Source organism: Natrix helvetica, assembly GCF_964273705.1.
Source record: "Natrix helvetica genome assembly, chromosome: 4".
In the NCBI taxonomy this organism is placed as follows: domain Eukaryota; kingdom Metazoa; phylum Chordata; class Lepidosauria; order Squamata; family Natricidae; genus Natrix; species Natrix helvetica.
Window position 1 is genome coordinate 31,717,000 of NC_138550.1, and position 18,860 is coordinate 31,735,859.

General features: G+C 35.7%; 1 protein-coding gene across 2 annotated transcripts; it reads right to left on the bottom strand.

The window, feature by feature from the left end:
• Positions 1 to 236: 236 nt before the first annotated feature.
• Positions 237 to 16,164, bottom strand: CLDND1 (claudin domain containing 1). Of its 2 annotated transcripts, XM_081952724.1 has the most exons (6): positions 16,058 to 16,163; positions 10,111 to 10,409; positions 5,641 to 5,688; positions 2,195 to 2,299; positions 1,257 to 1,394; positions 237 to 1,167 (listed from the first exon to the last, which is right to left on the bottom strand). In XM_081952724.1, exons 2-6 carry the CDS (start codon positions 10,394 to 10,396, stop codon positions 950 to 952), a joined length of 795 nt encoding a protein of 264 aa, XP_081808850.1. In that variant the 5' UTR covers positions 10,397 to 10,409; positions 16,058 to 16,163; the 3' UTR covers positions 237 to 949. The 2 variants fall into 2 exon arrangements, with proteins under 2 accessions (XP_081808850.1, XP_081808851.1); XM_081952725.1 differs by lacking the exon at positions 5,641 to 5,688 and having other exon boundaries at positions 16,058 to 16,164.
• Positions 16,165 to 18,860: the final 2,696 nt, after the last annotated feature.

The following is an 18,860-nucleotide window of genomic DNA, read 5'->3' on the forward strand; positions in this document are numbered from 1 at the left end:
ATTCTGGTACAAATATTGACAAACTTGGAAGCATTGTATAAATTTTCTTACTCAATGTGTATCTTTTTGTTATCTTGGTTTTATCATTTGAAGCAAAACCAATCCACTCTTCATTTTCCCTCTATGCTTATCATATGATTTGAAAAGGGATGGGTGTCAATATTTTAATAAGTGCATTAAAATGAAATGTTATATCACATGTATTTTCTTCTATCATTAGTCACATACAACTCCAGAAAAATTAACGAGTCTTAGCTCAGGTTTATTTTCTTAAAACAAAAGTGTTCATTTAGATGACATGAATAATAATTTTACAAAATGTAGTATTGCATAAATAAAATACTTAAAAAGTCAGATTTATATACAGATATATTTGTCAAATTAGAAAGTAAAATGTGTTATGGATGCTTCTATTACAAGAGAGAGAGAAATGCACACATAATCTTGATAATCATTTCACAATACTTAAACATCCCACAGTTGTCAACCATTTTATAACAATCTGGACCAAAAAGATAGAAAAAAAACCATAGTAATAGGTCTGAAGATGGGAACAAAACGATGTCACAACCTTTAAGGAAGCTGTGTATTTACCACTGTGAAAAATGTGGTCTTGTCTTATCCAATACACATTCTGCCCATGTTAGTTTCATCAAGACCTTTCATTCACTTAAGGATCCTGTTAGTTTGCTTTGAAGATAAAGTTTAGTTGTGAAAAGATAATTATGTCAGATGTATTTTAAAAATGTGTTGAAATCATATAGATCTCTGGCAAGAAAAAGCAATTCCTCATAATTGGTCCTCCCAGTCTCTTTAATTCCAAGCCATTTCATTAAATGTAATTAGAAGCATGCATCCTCTGAAACAGATAAATAACTAATAAAAACAGCAAGGAAGTTTTTTAAAAAAAGTTATGAAAATAAGAGACTGAGGAAAAACGAGGATCTTATTATGCCACTCTGTATGCTTTCAAAAGGGTGAATTCTTTCCTGTTTGTGCGTGCTGCCCAGATGAAAAGGGCAGCGGCCATGAACTGCAGAGGTGCTGACACACAAGCCAGACAGAAGGACCAGCCAAATTGGCCTTGCACAGGAGGAGGAGGTAGTTTCTTATGGAGCAGCTCAATTCCAGCTACATAGCAGCCAACTGAACCCAGGGTGCACAAACCTGGTGAAAAATCATCAAACAAGTGTTAGATCAGACCAAGAATAACTTGCTTTGTATTATTAAGACATCCATGTTTCAAGCAGACTCACCAGCTAGGAAGTGGAGAACTCCAGTGGCAATGGCAGGATAGAGACTGTGGCAAGCACAAGCACAGACTCCAATAAGTGCTCCAAAGCACATGAGTCCTAAACTGACAAAAGGCAGGAGAAACTGCAAACGCCAAAGATCTGAAAGAAATGGACAAATAAGATTCATTAGGCTATGCCGCTGATATAATACAGCGATATCACAGGATTTGTGGTCTTCCAAGCTATCCTGCCTATCCATTCAGCCCCACCCTAAATCTTGAACCCTGAAGCACTTGCAGAGCTTATTTGGAACACCCTTTCACCCATCTCTTTCACAAAGGACAGGGAAGCTAGACCAGCAAGCTATCAGTGCAAGGTACTTTCTACTTCCTCTTATCAGAACTGCTAGTACAAAGTGTCATTTTCTTGACAAGTTTCAAAACTCTAGCCTTGTTTTGCACTAAAATACTAAATAAAATGACATTATTTTTGAAATTCTTAACCACTAACTACAAAACTAATATCTATCACATAACACCTACAACCTCTTCAGATACCATTAAAAAGAATTTTAGATATATAACACCCGTGAAAATCTACAAACACACACACACACACACACATATATTCTTATTTTTACTTATTTATATATATTCTGAAATATAAAAATAAGCCTAGATCGTATAGAAAAATAGAAAAGGATATTAAAATCTTATGGGATTTTAGACATTCTCTATCTTTAATCTATCATTCTTATGTGACTAAAATTGAAATCGTAAGTGAGATTGCTAAAAGATTAGGAGATTTAGTCTTCTTCCTGCATTTTGCCCATTTTAGAAAATATCAGACTATGAAATTCTACATATATTCGTTGGTGGAAGCCTTACTTGCCATTTACCTTTGCAAGACAAAAACATTGAAGCTATTTGTTTCCAACAAATAGAACCAAAAATACTCACAGGTGCGGTTCGGATCCATGCCACTATTATGATTCCCAGGTACGTTGTATTTTTCCATGAACTGATCCGAAAGAGAAAAACTGATACACTTTGTGACCATCTCACCTTTTGGAATGAAATAGATATTTTTTTAGGCTGTGGTTTTTGTTTGATCATCTGCCTTTTATACATATAAATAAATAAATAGATAAGGAGCTTTGTTCCTACTTTAAATGATCTTGAGTCGGCATAAGGATAAACAGATTTGTCTGAAATGGCTTTTATGGTAGGGATGGACAATATTTTAATTTTGAGGCCTAAGTCCCTCAAATGTTATACGTTCCGGACAGATACCAGTTGGTGAGTAATGCTGAAGAAAACTGGTTGGGCCAGAGCCACTCAGTCTCTGTGTTTCGTATCTTCTTTTCATTCTTTGTGCATTTGATTTTTAGTCTTTTTCTAACATCCTCTCCCCCCCACCCCCCAATTCAGGAAATTGCCAGAGGTTGATGAATCTTACGAAGAATCTCAACTGATTACTTGAAACAAGTTTGGAAATCATACCAGAAGCCACTTGAAATTAATTAAAAGTCTTGCATGGCCCTAGAGTTACAAATGTATTTCACTCCTACTTTAGAATGTTGCAAGATTTTTGATTATGCTAATCAAAGAAACAAGAATACTCTTCTGGAATTTAAGATACAAGTGTTTACACAAGCCAGATGATTTAAAAAAAAATATTTTAAATTTATTTCCATTAACTGAAATACCGTATTTTTCGGAGTATAAGACACACCAAGGTTTTGAAGAGGCAATTTTTTTAAAAAAAAGTAGATAGGTAGATAGAGGGAGAGAGAGAAATACAGTAGGTAGATAGGGAGAGAGAGAGTAGTTAGGTAGATAGATAAAGGGATAGAGAGAGAGAGAAATAGAGAGAGATAGAGAGATACGGTAGGGAGGGAGGGAGAGAGAGTGAGTGAGTGTGTAGGTAGGTAGAGGGATAGAGAGAGAGAAATAGAAAGAGAGAGAGAGAGAAATACAGTAGATAGGTAGGGAGAAAGAGAGTAGGTAGGTAGGTAGTTAGAGGGAGAGAGATATACAGTAGGTAGGGAGAGAAAGATGCAGTAGGTAGATAGAGGGATAGAGAGAGAGAAATAGAAAGAGATAGAGAGAAATACAGTAGATAGGTAGGGAGAGAGAGAGTAGGTAGGTAGGTAGGTGGAGGGAGGGAGGGAGGGACGGAGGGAGAGAGAGAGAGAGAGAGAGAGAGAAATAGAGTAGGGAGGGAGGGAGGGAGAGAGTAGATTAGGAAGGTAGATGTTTCCAGGTGTATTTATCCATGTGTTGGAGAAGGAAATCACTGACAACCTGCAGCATCTGACTTTGTTTCTGCTGGCACAGCACTTGATCAATGTAATTCTCATCAATCAGTTAAAGAGTTTTCCAAAAGGAAAAAAAAGTTTTTGCACTCTGCAAACATCCCAAAAACGGTCCGTTTCTCGCGAAAAGGGACATGTTTTTTTCCCTCAAAAAAAAAAGGCATGAATGGCCTTGGGGGGACTTGCAGAGTGCTCCTGGGAGGGACAAAAACGAGCAAAAAACAGCCCATTTTTTGTGAAAATGGGCCTGTTTTTTTATCAAAAAATTTACATGGAATGCTGCCGGGGGGCTGCGGGAGGGAGGCAAAAATGGCCCGTTTTTTGCTCATTTCTGCCCTCCCCTGCCCTCCCCAGACCACAGGAGCTCTCTGAAAGCCTCCATAAGGCTATGCACGGCTATTTTGGTGAAGGGGGCGGAACTTCAGGAGGCAATAAATGCTGTATTCTATGTATAAGATGCACCCAGATTTTCAGCCTCTTTTTTGAGGAAAAAAGGTGCGTCTTATACTCCGAAAAATACAGTAAATCTGAACATCCCTTTTGCGCTCCCCAAGCCAGAAAGGATTTCTAGAACTAATCAGTGATTTAAATATAATTTAGCTTTAGGTGTCATCATTTTAAAAAGAAAAAAACATATTAGATGGCTTTCAAAATAATATAACTTTGATTAGTTTAAATGCCATGCAAAATTTGTTTTTCTGAAAATAAATATAACTTTTCTTGTAAACTCCTGGATTTTCATTTGGCATTCCAAGATTTCGTTGGCCCTCTATTCAGAAACCGGATTTAAAAAGAAAATCAATTTTTAAACACACATGATTTTTAAAATAAGAATTTAGAATTTTTCTAAACTACTTTTGAGAAAATGAACCTAGCTCCAATGTATCACAAGGAATTATCTGAACTTAATTTCTTCTATATTTATATTTTATAACAGTATGTGGGGCAGAGGCTCATAATCAGCTGGACAGGAGGTACAAATGTACATAACAGTCATTCATCAGCTTTCTTGTTTTAAAAGTTGCAAAAGAGAAAAGAAATCAGTGAAAGAACAGTAGACAGGTAAAGCAGATATGGGTAAGGAAGAAGTCTCAGGATATGAAATGCAGAAGAAATGAAACAAGAATCAGACAAATATACTTGTACTGTCCCCAAAAATACATTTCTTATGTTAAATATACCTATCAAGCATGAAGGATTAAAAGAGGGAATCTATTATGGCAACAACAATATACAAGATTCTACTCTAGAGTATTTGTCACAAGCCATGAATATGAAAGAAAAATATTTTGACAAAGAATTCAAGACTTGATTGTCTAAACAAAATAGCACCATAAGAATTTCTTCCCCTTTGAAAATACTTCCCTGAATACATAGGATCTTCAAATTAGTTAAAGGTCATATGACTAACTTTTTCATTTCCACAACTGTTTGTTTAACCTGGACACAGCTTTTTATTGCCTTCTTAACTTATCAGACACCTGAAACTGAACTTCAAAGAAAGTGTCTATTTCTTTTACAACTTTGTAATGATGCACACTGTGAGTAATACTAAATTAACAACATGAACTTTGTGGGTCAAGAGAAGAATGGATTATTTTCCTTTCTTAGATAAATTACATATCAGAATTGCATATATTATTTGAATACTGAGATGTAGCAGCACTACAACTGAAAACAATTTCAAATTCAGGTAGACAGCCTTATTACAAATAATGCAACAAATGTATTTATAAAAGATGGTAAGAAGAAAGTGAAGAAACTTTAAATCTAAAAAGATATGGATATAATGCTTATTTGATGTTGAAAGATATTTCAGTGCCCAGAAATAAAGACTAATTTTGTGAATCTCCAAAATAATTCTGCAAAATGAGAAGCAAGCAGGAGGAACCAACTTAATTATTCGTTAAGATGCCAGATAGAACTCTATAGAATGTTTTGAATGCTGCGTCAAGAATTGGCCTAATCTGAAATCATGAAGAAACAGAACTGTCTTAGACGAGTTTCTCACCACAGGACTAAAAAGAACAATGAATTTATGTGGACCATCCTCGTTTCCACTGATTTGAACAAAGTACTGAAAAATACCTGTTTTACTGCTGGTGGTGTTGAGGTTTGGAAGAAATTGATTGAAACCTTGAAAAGAAAAATGTAATTACAGAGTTAAATTATGGGCATTAAAAACAAACAAGATTGTCTTCTTGCCAATACTTTCAATTCTTCCTCCAGGAACAATCCTTAAGAAGAGAAGTTGACTATGGTATGGATACTCTGCAATCATCTTCTGTAACAACACACTTTAATGAATTTCAGGATTAAAGGTGACCTTGATCAGGTTTTAGAGTAAGCTACACTAGTGAGCTGGTAGGAGACATTTAATCATTTGGCTTCAGAGACTAATGGAGTAATAATCCAGCTTTTAATAACAGTAGCTACTTCTACAGATGCAAAGAGAATTTTTAATTCACTGATAACCGAAAAAGTAAAAGAGCTTGTCTTTCTTTTCCAGACTATGAACAAGAAGACATAGATGAAGACTCAATTACTTACTGGCCGCACCAATGAATTAAGTTTCTTATAATGATTTAGCCAAGACAAATTTTATACTAAAAATCTTTTGCATATGTAACAAAAATAACTTAATTCCCCCTTGTCAAAAAACATGAAAAAAATACCTCAATAAAAAGTATGCAGTATTGTACAATCTGAAAGCTGATTATTTGAGTACACCGTAGTTAAGATCACTTCAAGACTCTGTGATTAATTAAACAAGTTGGTTTACCTCCTATCAGTATCATCCATTTTGATAAGAAATAAAATAATCAGATCGTGATTCAACAAGAGCTTCTTTGGCATGGTAGTTAAAGAGCTGGACTGGAATCCAGGAGACTTTGTGCCATGGAAACTCATTGGGTATCTTTGGGTCATTCCCTCTCCCACAACTCAACCTATTTCATAGAACAGTTGTAGTGGGGAAAAATAGAAGGAAGGAGCGCTATATATATCATCATCTCCCCCCCCTCTGAATAAAAGGCAAGGTATAAAACTAACAAATAAAAAAAGTGAATTTGCAATGAAGTCCCCACAACTATCAGAAAATTCCCTAATTGTCCTGGGATTATCTCATCTCTGAAATCATACATCAGTCCTTATACATAATACTCTTTCCTTTTTATCCCTACCTGCTATGCAAACATAACTTTTTCCTCAAATGTCAATGTTATTTCTATTATGAAGGATGGAGTAAGCATTGTTGAAAGGCTGATTTGTATTTTAAAAATCATAAAAGCAACATTATCTTATTTATATTATTCCCCTAATGTAAATATTTCTATTACACAAAATACAGAAAAAGAATGAACTATATTAAACCACAAAAAGGCGAGAAAAAAGGATACAGCTAAAAATAGTTTACATCAAAACTATCCATTATATCTCTCTGCAAATACTTCTATTGTGAAAACCAATCTTGCTTTCACAAGGTCAGTTCATTCTTAAATTGTTTTTTGTTCTTTAAACATCTGGCTTTACTCTTTCTGAGGTTGTCCTCAATTCTATCGAACCACATTTTTTTCGGTCTTTGCTTCCTCTGACTCATTCACTCTTTTAATATAAAGTTTTGTGATTCAGCCCTCATTCATTCTATTATATAATCAAACCATTTCAAAGTATGTCTTTCATACTTCCCTCAATTTTGCCCTCACTCTATATTTATTAAACATCCATTCATTCTTTATTCTACTTCTTATTTTGCCCTATACACCTAAGCATTCCATTCTCAATGAATTCAACTTATTTTTATATTTATTCTGCTTTCACCTCCTTATAACAAAGTAGGCAGTAGCATAGCCTTATCCAAAGCCATGTTTGCTTCTTTGGATGTTATTCATGAAAGACCATATATTATTCAAGGTACTTCTACCAACAATTGCCATCATAAAATTTCCCTTCCTAGGACCTTCCTTCATAGTTTGAAAGAGCCAACAGAATTCAGCTAATTAGCTGACTGCAGATCAGACAAAGGAGCAATATAGCAATGGCCATCGTTTGAACTGGTTCAAATTCCCACCTTCAGGGAAACTATCCCTTCAGGAATTTAAGTAGTATTTTGAATGAACTTAATAAAAAGGCATTGGTGAACAGCTATTGATAGGGATCCTATATATTGATTCTCTATCTTCCATTAACTTCTAGAGGTTTTAATACCAGTTCTTGAGATCTAATTTTATCTCTCTTGAGAGCACCAGTTTGGTCTATTGGTTAAAGGCACTAGGCTAGAAAGCCAGGTGGGTGACTTTGGGCCAGTCACTCTCACTCAACCCAACCCACCTCACAAGGTGATTGTGGGGAAAATAGGAAAAGGAAGATTATTTTATGATGTAGCATCAACAATTATTTTGGAGGCCATCAGAAATCTTATTTGTTCAAGCCATGACACACTTCCATATACCTGTGTTGTGAATATCCCGACTTCGATACTGATTATCCAGAATTCTATTCCTTAAATAAAGCAAGATCTCCAACACTCACACTTGATTATTATCCCACTGACTGAAGCACCTGATTCTAATTTCCTCTTCAAAGGAATTAATAATCCTAGAGGATCCATACTTTTGGTCCACAAAAATATGTAGCTTTAGGTCATTTTCCTTAATAAATCAGTGAATAAGAGTAAGTTTTGGACTCATTTGTTTTATTTTTTGCCTTTTGCTGATCTCTACATTTTGTAATATGTGTTGTCTCCAAAGTTCTCTTCTCCAAACTACCGTATTTTTCAGAGTATAAGACGCTCTGAAGTATAAGACGCATCTAGCTTTTGGGGAGGAAAACAAGGGAAAAATATCTGCCACTGCCTCTCAGCAATTTGCCTCCTTGCAACAAACAGCAAACAATACAGATAATATACACTGTGTGTAGTGTTACATTTCAGACTATACTTGTACAGATGCTGTTAAAATTGATGTGTTTTCTGGAACTATAGTTATTCTCTGCTATTTAAAAGAAGATACAATAGCACTGGGTTTCTTCAGATCCAGCATTTATTTTAAAAAGCTGCTTCATTTTGTTAAGCTGTCTAAAAGAATAATAAAGCAGTCTTTAAAAAGTAAGTCTAATAATTTGAACATTCTATAGGCATTTATAGTTATTGACTTACCTCCTTGCAGCAAACAGCCTGACTAGCACAAGAAAAAAAATCTGTCTCTGCCTCCCAGCAATTTGCCTGGTGGAGCAAGTTTCACTTTCAGTTTCTCCCGATCATCAGCTGTTTCAGGCTGCAGGGATTCCTAAAGCCTCCACAAGCCCCACTTTGCTGTAAGGAGGTAAATTGCTGTGAGGCAGAGGCCAAAGGGTTGAGTCTAGTGGCTGGGTGGGGCTACATTCAGTTTATAAGGCGCACCCTAATTTTCACCCTCTTTTAGGGAGGGAAAAAAGGTGTGTTTTATTCTCCGAAAAATACAGTATCTATCAATTTTTCTCTCTAATTAATCTCCCCCAAATCTACTGGTATTCCTTTGGAATAGTTTGACTTATTTTTATGCAATTTTATTTTTGCTATTTGCAATTTTGTCACCATTTTCGTCTCTGTAATTTGATTTTTTTTATTTGAAGATAATGTTTGATATGCTGCATTCTTATCAATAGTGTTTATCCTTTGGCCTCAGCTTAGATGTTGCAGCATGTTTAATATAAGCTTTCAATGAATCCAATTTAACTTTAAAATCTTTTTATTAAATATTTAACAAAATATAATTTGTTTAATTATATTCTTGCTCTATTTTAAAAATTTCAAGTCAGGTTTTTGTTGTAACTTATGCATTTCACTTTGGCATAGATCACTGTTTTCTAAATAATTAGAGTATTATTTAGAATTAGAGTATTATTTAACTCTACATGGGGCTGAATCCTTCCAAAAAGCAGTTCTTTGAGAATGTACAGTGCCGCCTGCCACAGACCTTCAGCTCCACGCAGCAGCGGCAGCACGGGAGTCTTCTTGGCAGCTGCCAGCAGCTTGCAACCTTCCCTGCCGTGCTTCCCCATTGATTTTCTGGGGGAGCCAGCAAAGAAGATTACAAATGGCAATCACATATTTGTGGGCTTGTAAGTATGAACAGGTTGCCAAGCACTCAGATCATAATCACATGACCTCAGGGCAGTGGTGCAAAGTTCTACAAAGGACCCTCTCTGAGGCCATTGTAATTTAGGACCATTATTAAAGAAATGATCATAAATTGAGGATTAACCGTAATATTTTATGTATCCTAAATCTATATCTGTTTTTTCTTACATTTTTTTTCTTCCAACGTTAGTCCCCCCCCTCTCCCTCCCAAAAGCAGTTGCCAGTTGCATTTATTAAACTCTTTTCCCTAAAAACTGTATATGAGATGAAATGTTGAGCAGGAAATGAGATTGTTAAAACATTTCTAGTTCCCCATATCGTACCCATTTTTTTAAAAAAAAAGTAGTGATATACTTAGAAGAAGAAATATCTTAATGGACAAAACATACACTGCAGCATACAGAAAGATACATTCCAGAACCTCTTTAGCGCAAGCTTACCTGGTGAATTGTACCAATGAGAGTTTTCAGACATCGTGATGCATCTCCGCCACAGCCCAATGGTGCCATTCCATCGAAAAAGGGCTTCTGTGTAAGAGTTTTCATCTGCATTTTCACCAAAAAGTTCATCCCAAGTGGCTTTACTTTCACTATTATTTTCAGGAGGTGATGGGTTACGGTACTCAAACCAAAAATCTGTGCCAATTGAGGCTGCCAAATAGATGGTAGAGATAAGGCTGAGCACACAGGCAATTACCAGAGCGGTGGCAAAACGGTTATCCATCATGGTATCTCAGTTACTGTCAATAAAAGGGGAGGGGGAAAAAGTCTGCATCAACAAATTAACTTTAATGCATGAGTGCTAGTAAATATATTCAGATCTTTTTTTAAAAAAGAGAGAAAAATATACAATATAAAAGATATATGTTAAAATCAAATATGTATATTGAAAAGGAATTATAAATACCATCAACATAAAATGGAGCTCGCTCAGAAGCTGAAATACACCAAGTAATTGAGATGAAGAGTGTGAAGTAGAGGGGAGAGGTAAGGGAAGAAGAGAGGGATAGGAGAAAGGGCAGGGGGAGGGAGGAGAGAAAGAAGGAGTGGAAAGTGGAGAGGAGGAGAGGAAGGGGAAGTAGAGAAGAGAAGGGCGATAGAGGGAAGAAAGGAGGCAGGGAAGCGGAGGATAGAGGGAGAAGAAAGTGATGGATAAGGTACAAATATGGTATGAAGAGCAGAAGAGCTAATAATTGTTTTTGGGAGTTGATGGCAAGATGAATTGATGTAAACATTTAATAATACAATACGATGTTGGCTATGTAAAACATGGGTTATATATTATGAAAATGAAAAAAATAACAAACTTATAAATATATTCATTCAGATCTTTCCAGTTACCCTCTTTTAGATGATCTTCAAGGTAACTTTCACATTTTACATTACACGAAGTTATAATAGTCCAAAAAAGACAGTTATTCAAAGATCAAAAGGAGAGAAGTAGAGAAGAAGCAACAAGGTATAGTAGGTAGTATTCTAATAAAACAGAGTTAATATCTCCCTCCATGGACACAGCAAGAATTTTTCATAAGAATAATTCTGAAAACCTTACACAACAGATGCTGGGGGAAGAAGTGGAATATTTATTAATTTATGTATGTAACTATATTTTTATTCCACCTTTATTACTTTATAAGCAACTCAAGTGAACATGTATAATACTCCTTCCGCTTCCTATTTCCCAACACCCCTGTGAAATCAGTTGGGCTGAGAGAGGGACTGGTCTAGAGTCACACAAAAAAAGGGGGGGAAGGACAGGAGCAAAAAAAAAAACACACCTAAATATCTGAAATTGAAATTCATATATTTAATAAATAAGATGAGACGAGGAGAAAGATTGAAAATAGAAACAGAAAACAGGAAGAAGGCCTGTTTAGAGTTTAAATTATAATTCAACAGGAAAGCAACGGTAGTTTGCGATGTCTGCTATTCTCATCAATCTCAAGTCAATATCTTGGGGGGGGGGGGTTCAACTACCAATTGAATAAATACAGTACTACTAATACATGATCAAGTACTACTAATACATGATCAAGCATATGAAGAACGGTTGCACATATGAAGAACGGTTGCAGGAACTGGGTATGTCTAGCTTAAGAGAAAGAAGGACTAGGGGAGACACGATAGCAGTGTTCCAATATCTCAGGGGTTGCCACAAAGAAGAGGGAGTCAAACTATTCTCCAAGGCACCTGAGGGTAGAACAAGAAGCAATGGGTGGAAACTAATCAAGGAGAGAAGCAACTTAGAACTGAGGAGAAATTTCCTGACAGTTAGAACAATTAATCGGTGGAACAGCTTGCCTCCAGAAGTTGTGAATGCCCCAACACTGGAAGTCTTTAAGAAGATGTTGGATAGCCATCTGTCTGAAACGGTATAGGGTTTCCTGCCTAGGCAGGGGGTTGGACTAGAAGGCCTCCAAGGTCCCTTCCAACTCTACTATTGTATTGTATTATTGTAAGAGAGACAGTCTGGTGTAGTGGCAAAGGCATCAAGTTCGAAATGGGGAAACCGTGTGTTCTAGTCCCACCTTAGGCACAAAGTAGTTGGGTAAACCTGGGCCAGTCACTTCTCACAACCCAAGGAAAGGCAATGATAAACCATTTCTGAAAAATCTTGTGGACTTATGTAAGGACTTATTTAGGCAGTCTCTAAGCAATCTCCTCAGACCCGATTAAACAGAAGATAAAAAATACATGATCCAGAAAACCTCCAGGTGTTGGCTAAGCAACAATATTGGAAATGAAAACTTAATTTGAGAGTGAATCCTTCTCCACCAGATTGGCAATAGACACAGCTGAAAAGCCTGAAGGGCTCCAAACTGGTCTATTCAGGTTTGAGGGCTGGCTCACAGTAGTCTCTAAAATACCTTGATAAATCAGAACTGACTCACATATTAATTGGGAGCAAAGAACTGTACAGAGAGCAGAGTTTAGATTTGTAGTGGAAAAAAAATGCATTGCAAAATGGTTTGCAAAAATATATATATATGCAGATACAGAAACAAGCCCCTGAGATATCCAGATATGCACATCTGAAATATATACCGTAACCTTAGTGCTTTTTAGTCTATTCCTCAGCTGTTTGAACTCTGTTTAGCTCCTGTGATTTAAGTTCAAAAAATCCCCCCCCCCCAAAATCATTTACCATAAACTGAATCCATTCTGCATGATGCCTTTTATTGTGGTGGTTTGAGATCTCAGAGAAAAAGGGGCTAAACCATCATCTGTTATTTAGCAGAGCTATCAACAAATACATTCTCATGATGATACCAAATCCAAACTTCCAATCAGTCCATTTTTAGTACCCATTGTGCTCCTTCCTTTCTGGGTAAGTAGCATTATGCAGAGTGAAGAAAGAGTGTAAGAAATAATAACCCCAAAAGTTAAAGGCATTACCTAAGGGGGGGGGGAAGGAAAATAGTGCCTATTTTATACCAACACTATACTTTTCTATCTTTACAAATTATCCTTGCTTTCATCACATCCAGACAGTACAAACAGTGCTTCATATACTGTTGCGTTCTTTTCCCTTGACCTTTTCACCTATCGATTTTTGTCAGTATCATCATTTCCATCCAACCACAACTTTCTCAGCCTTCTTCTTCTTACTGACACATTTACTATTGTTTCCTATATTTGTTCTGAAATTTAGTCCTGAGTCATTTTCTCAATATGACCAAGCAACACACTTCTTTCATAGTAATAACTAACCTCTACATTCAATATAAATTTATTCAGCACCCTCTCATTCTTGACTCTCTCTGTTCTTATTTTACTACAGATACATAGCATCCCATGTCCACTTCACTGAACTTAAGTTTCTCCTGACTTAAGCAAGCCTTTCTTCCATATAAAAAAGAACAATGGCATATTCTTAAGCTGCTATGTTAACTTCTTTCCGCATTCATTCGTTCATTTATTCTTCACAACAGAGAATGTACAACACAAACACTTTCTACCAGCATTTTTACATTTTAAAATCCTTCCATCCATTTCCCCATTGTGAGAAAGCAGTCTATCAAGAAACACAAAAGCATTTATTTGATCTGCCTCTTTGAATAGTATATATAATTTGAAATTGTACATTCCACTTTCCCTGTCAAATACAGCTTCCTTGATATTTAATGTAGTTACTCTCAAAGGTATTCTCTTTGTTGCATCACATTATCACATATCATTCACTGCTGATATTTTGGGTTTTTAATCAATACCATGTTATTTATGTAAAAAAATACATGCCCATTCAGATCTCCAACCAATGCAATTCTAACATGAGCACACCATATACATTATTCATAAATGCATTAAGCAACCAGAGTTATTCTACACCCTGTCTTACTCAATGTTTAATACTAAGCTATTTGTTAAGCATGCATTTATTCTCATGCATGTTTTAGTTTCATAGTAATAAAGGAAGAACCATGCTTTCATTACATTCAGCAATTAATTTTCAGCTCTATATTTAAAGAAGCTATTCCACAAAGTAAATGTTTTTCACTTGATCATATACTTTTTCTAAATCAAACATTATATAATAAATGTTCTTATTGTCAATGAGAATTTTGCCAAATACTTTTCCAAGCACTTTTAATAAACTAATTCCATCCAATTTTCTTTTTGTTAGAGGGGAATAAGAGAGGGATAATATTTTAACATTTCTCCAGTTAAACCATCAATTGTAGTTTTACTATTATGCAACATTCGAACATCAGTTTTTACTTCCTTTTCAATACCTTTTCCAATATTCTTTGATTTTTTTAATTAGTTTATCCTGCCTTTATTATTTTATAAATACTTCCAGGCAGAAAACATACATAATACTCCTTCCTATTTTTTAATCCCAAACCATTTCATCTTTTATTTTTAATTGCATTCCCTTTAGTCTTTTTAACTCACTCCCCCTCCTCTCAATCTGCATTTTCTTTCCCTCTTAAATCTTAACTAAATTCATTTCTGATATATTTCCCTATCTATACATTATACGGTATCGTTCTTTTATAATTTCTGCAACAATCATTTTGTTTTATGTATTTTTCTTTTCTCATTTCTGCAGCAATCATTCTCCTCTGCATTTTTTTCATCCATAGTGTTTCTCTTCATCTTTCTTTTATACTTTATTTGGCAAGAATCAACACATGCTTCTGGCATTTAATATTACTTTCACTGTGCTCCAAGCAGATCTACATTATCTTCCTTTATATCCACTTTCCATTTACTCAGTTGGAAGATTAATCTATTGTTTTATATAGGACACATCTTGTGTCTGTTTCTTGTCCTGCAACCATGCTACCTTTATTTTTGTTTGTTTTGTTTCCTTCCTTTTCTTTCATGCCCATTCATCTTCATTGTTAGTCTCTCTTTATATCTTTCCTTAATCTTTCATCACAATCAAATCAAACCTGCATATATATTTATATTCATTCCTTGCCACATTAAGGGTGTGTATGTAGACATGAACACTCTTAGTGGAAATTGTATTTCTTAGTGGAAATACAATTAGTAAATACATACTTTAAGTATATAAGGAACAATTTAGAATACTTCCCCCCCCCAAAAAAAAAATCAATAATTTCTTATGTGAAAGGCTCAAAAAGAATCAAGTGATTAGTTTCACCTACAGAAGAATTTGATTAGGAGGGACCATATGTTATTGAAAGACATTTGACCTGTATGGACAACTCTGATCATATCAACTTAGGGGAGGGACTTTTAAAGGGAAGGACACAAAGTCCATCACTTCTTTTTGTTTGTTTGTTTTCATTAAACATGCTATTTATGGAAATTCACCACCCGTATCTGAATAAGAAAAACAAATTCTCACGCCCTTTTCTATGGTATTTTTCAAGCCTCCCCCCTTTCCCCCTTGGGATGAGTACAGAGGAGAATGGCAACCAAAATGCACCCTTTTCTAAACCCAGGGTTGTGCTTTCCCACAATGCAATCCCACTCCTTTACACTTCTGAAGGCGATGAAGTGAAAGTTCTCAGCAAATATGTGCAGGATGGCATTTTGCAAATATTAACTGCATAGGAAATTTAAAAACATCTATTCAAGGGAATCTTTTAAGGGTTGAAATAAATAAACCAATTGCCAGGTTGAGATGACTAGAGAGAAACCCGCAAGATTTATCCGGCTTCCATAGAGGTATATGTGACAACTCTCTAAGCAATATGGGGTCCCGGTTTTCCTCCTATCTAGCGATAATAGTGATCCCTAATACAATATAAGGTTGCAGCTCTTTCAGGCTCCCGTTTTAAGGCAACTACATCCCCTGCAATGGACCCAGTCATGCTCTTCTACACTGTCCCCTAACTACTTCATTCACACATTCTTTCCTTGGAATACCGGGGAAACAATCAGGGGCTCGGGAGGGCCCAATTCCACTTACCTCCCATCCTTCTCCCGACTCCACGGCGTCCTTTCCACCCCCCCACCCCAAGAGCAGCTCAGCCGGGAGAGCGGGAAGCGCCTCTCCGCAGACGCTTTATCCGCCCCTGAGCCGCCAAGATCTCTGGGAAGTGTAGTTCGAATTTTGTTGGCTGCCACGTTCTGAAGGCAAAGTGACCCACTTACGTTCGCTCCAGGACAAACAATTGGTTTTGTTAACTTATGAATGCGTGCATTCCGGCCATCAGAGATTCGCTGCGAAGATTGTTAGATTCAAGCGGAAAGGGAGTTGCGGAAAGCAGGTAAATTTCTCCTGAGGAAATGAGGACATGGTTAAGTGTAAAATTATCTGCAAACTCCTTAGATTTACAAACGCTGTAGAAGTTTTTCGGGCACTGAATGCCTTTCAGTTATTGTCCACATATCCATTTGGAACTGACAGAGCCTGCATATATATTCATTCACAGAGCGGTTCCCTTATGAATTGATGTGCTAAAGCACTATCCTTCAGTGGGCAAAAAACACTACTGGCAAGTTTGGCTCAACAAGCTTAAGATCAGGTAAACTGAAAGATACCAGCAAAGGGACATTCATTTTGCCATTAGATACTTGCATCCTGATACCTGATACAGATATGTAACTTCTTGCTTTAGCATCATGATCATGACACAAAATGATGTACCTAACAAGAATTACCTGCGCTGGCAGGAAATTAGTGATTCCTACTACTAATCTCTATCTGCCTGTTCCCACGCACTGCCTTCACATAACCTTTCTCCCTAATGTGTAATAGAAGTTTGATTTTACACATGCCAGGCTGTCCTAGGATAATTTCAGATCAAGAGGAAAAAATTTAATTGCATCTAACTATGGCATAAATCCTGGCAACATCTTTTTCTTGCTATATCCCCATGATGTTGTTTTCATTGTGATCAGCCCTGAGTGTTTACTTTGATCCTTTTAAAGCTCTCTTTTAATCTTATATCTAAATCGTCATTAAAGAAAACTTGTTTCTGTATTGTTTTGTTTCATTTTGTTAGACAACAGAATCAAACGATCAAGTTCAGAGAACACCAAGGACACCAATCCTGAGTTACCTATACGATACATATTCTCTTCTATCAAATTTCTCTGAATTTGCTGCTATATATGAGTATTGGTTTTACTGTATGAATAGCAGAATTTTCCGCTGGAAATTACACTGATAGAATTCCTATGCAAATGTCTGTCTGTTGTTATTAAGAATAATTCTGCTATAGAAAGAAGAAATAGTGCTGGGGATGAGAAACATAAAACAAGTTTTTTTTTTATTCTTAGCACTTAATTACTAAATGCAATTCTTAAAAGCCAGCAATCCTAGACACCCTTACTTGAAATAAACCAGTTGTAGTTACTTTAATAAAACATATAAAAACATAATAAAATAACAAATAACAAAGAAATGGGTTTATAAGAAAGAAACTAAGGTCATCAAGAACGAAAACAGTAAAACACACCCCAGGGTGGGGTTATTGCTTACACTAAATTTATTTAGGCATTTCTTTAAAATTCCAGGCTTAATGGCTTTCCTAAAACACAAGAGGGTGGGGGGTGTAAACTGTTCTAAAGAATGGAGGCTGTAACAGAAAAACTTGACTCCTTGTGCCCCATAGATTATAATTCCTAAGGGAAAGGAACAGAAATTTAGAAGAATGGTCCTTCTATCTACCACTTGGCTAATTGGTTAACTGACTAACACAGAGTTGCATTAGTAGATGGATAAATCCGTCACTTAAAAACCTCATTGACTTTTATCTTTCCAAAGGCTACCACAGAGTTGCATCAGTTTACATTGATCCCCAAATTCTGTCAATCTGAAATATGAGGTACTTTCTTGGGAACAATAAGATGAAAAATAGTCATCATAGCTGCTGTTATTCATTTGCCTCTGGCTGTTTCAACCGTCTGTCTGACTGAGGGAGGGGGAATATTTTTAGGACCTATGTTCCTTTTTATGCTTTAACTCACTTAAACCAGCCCTGGAGAGACTTTGAAAACAAAGTAAACAGTAGTTCGTGTGTGTGTGTGTGTGTGTGTGTGTGTGTGTGTGTGTGTGTGTGTGTATATATATATGTATGTATATATATATATATATATATATATATATATATATATATATATATATATATATATATATATATATATATATATATATATATATATATATATATATACCGTATATGTTATATTAGTACTGATAAATAAATAAAGGGAGACTAGTATACATCATACCAGGGGTTGTAACACAAATACATACATACATACATACATACATACATACATACATACATACTTACATACATACATATATATATATAAAACCAAATTACATTATTCATGCACTTTGAAAAAATAACTGCAAAAATAACAAGTCTGTGTAAATCAAGTCAGAAGGTTAAAAAAAAGTGCTACTGGTCGAACATTGTGTGGTAAAATGTCCTGTGGTCATTCACTGTAGAACTGAAATTAACATTAACAGCAGAGTGAAATGTAAAGATATATACCTGCTTGTTTTTGTCAAAAATGGGAATATGTTGGCCTTTATTGGCTATGGTAGGGGGAAAAAATTGGGCAAGTTAACATTACTTTAAAAAAAAAGGCCCTCTGAGAAGTTCACCTGTTGTTTACTTCTACTAAACAAGTAAAAAAAAAAACCACAACACATAAAAAAAAAAACATACATTTGTCTAAGTTCAGGAAGCCACCAGTTTTCACATTCTGTTCCTCACTTAAGTGGCTGCTTTGTCATTATTATCTGGAAGAAA

What these genes read in the sequence shown, in the direction of transcription:
- CLDND1 (XM_081952724.1), bottom strand. Translation starts at nt 10,396, where the DNA reads ATGATGGATAACCGTTTTGCCACCGCTCTGGTAATTGCCTGTGTGCTC. An exon ending in TCATTGGTACAATTCACCAG is followed by an intron (nt 5,689 to 10,110) that starts GTAAGCTTGCGC and finishes TTTCTTTTCAAG; the next exon opens with GTTTCAATCAATTTCTTCCA. An exon ending in CATGGATCCGAACCGCACCT is followed by an intron (nt 1,395 to 2,194) that starts GTGAGTATTTTT and finishes CATTTCTTTCAG; the next exon opens with ATCTTTGGCGTTTGCAGTTT.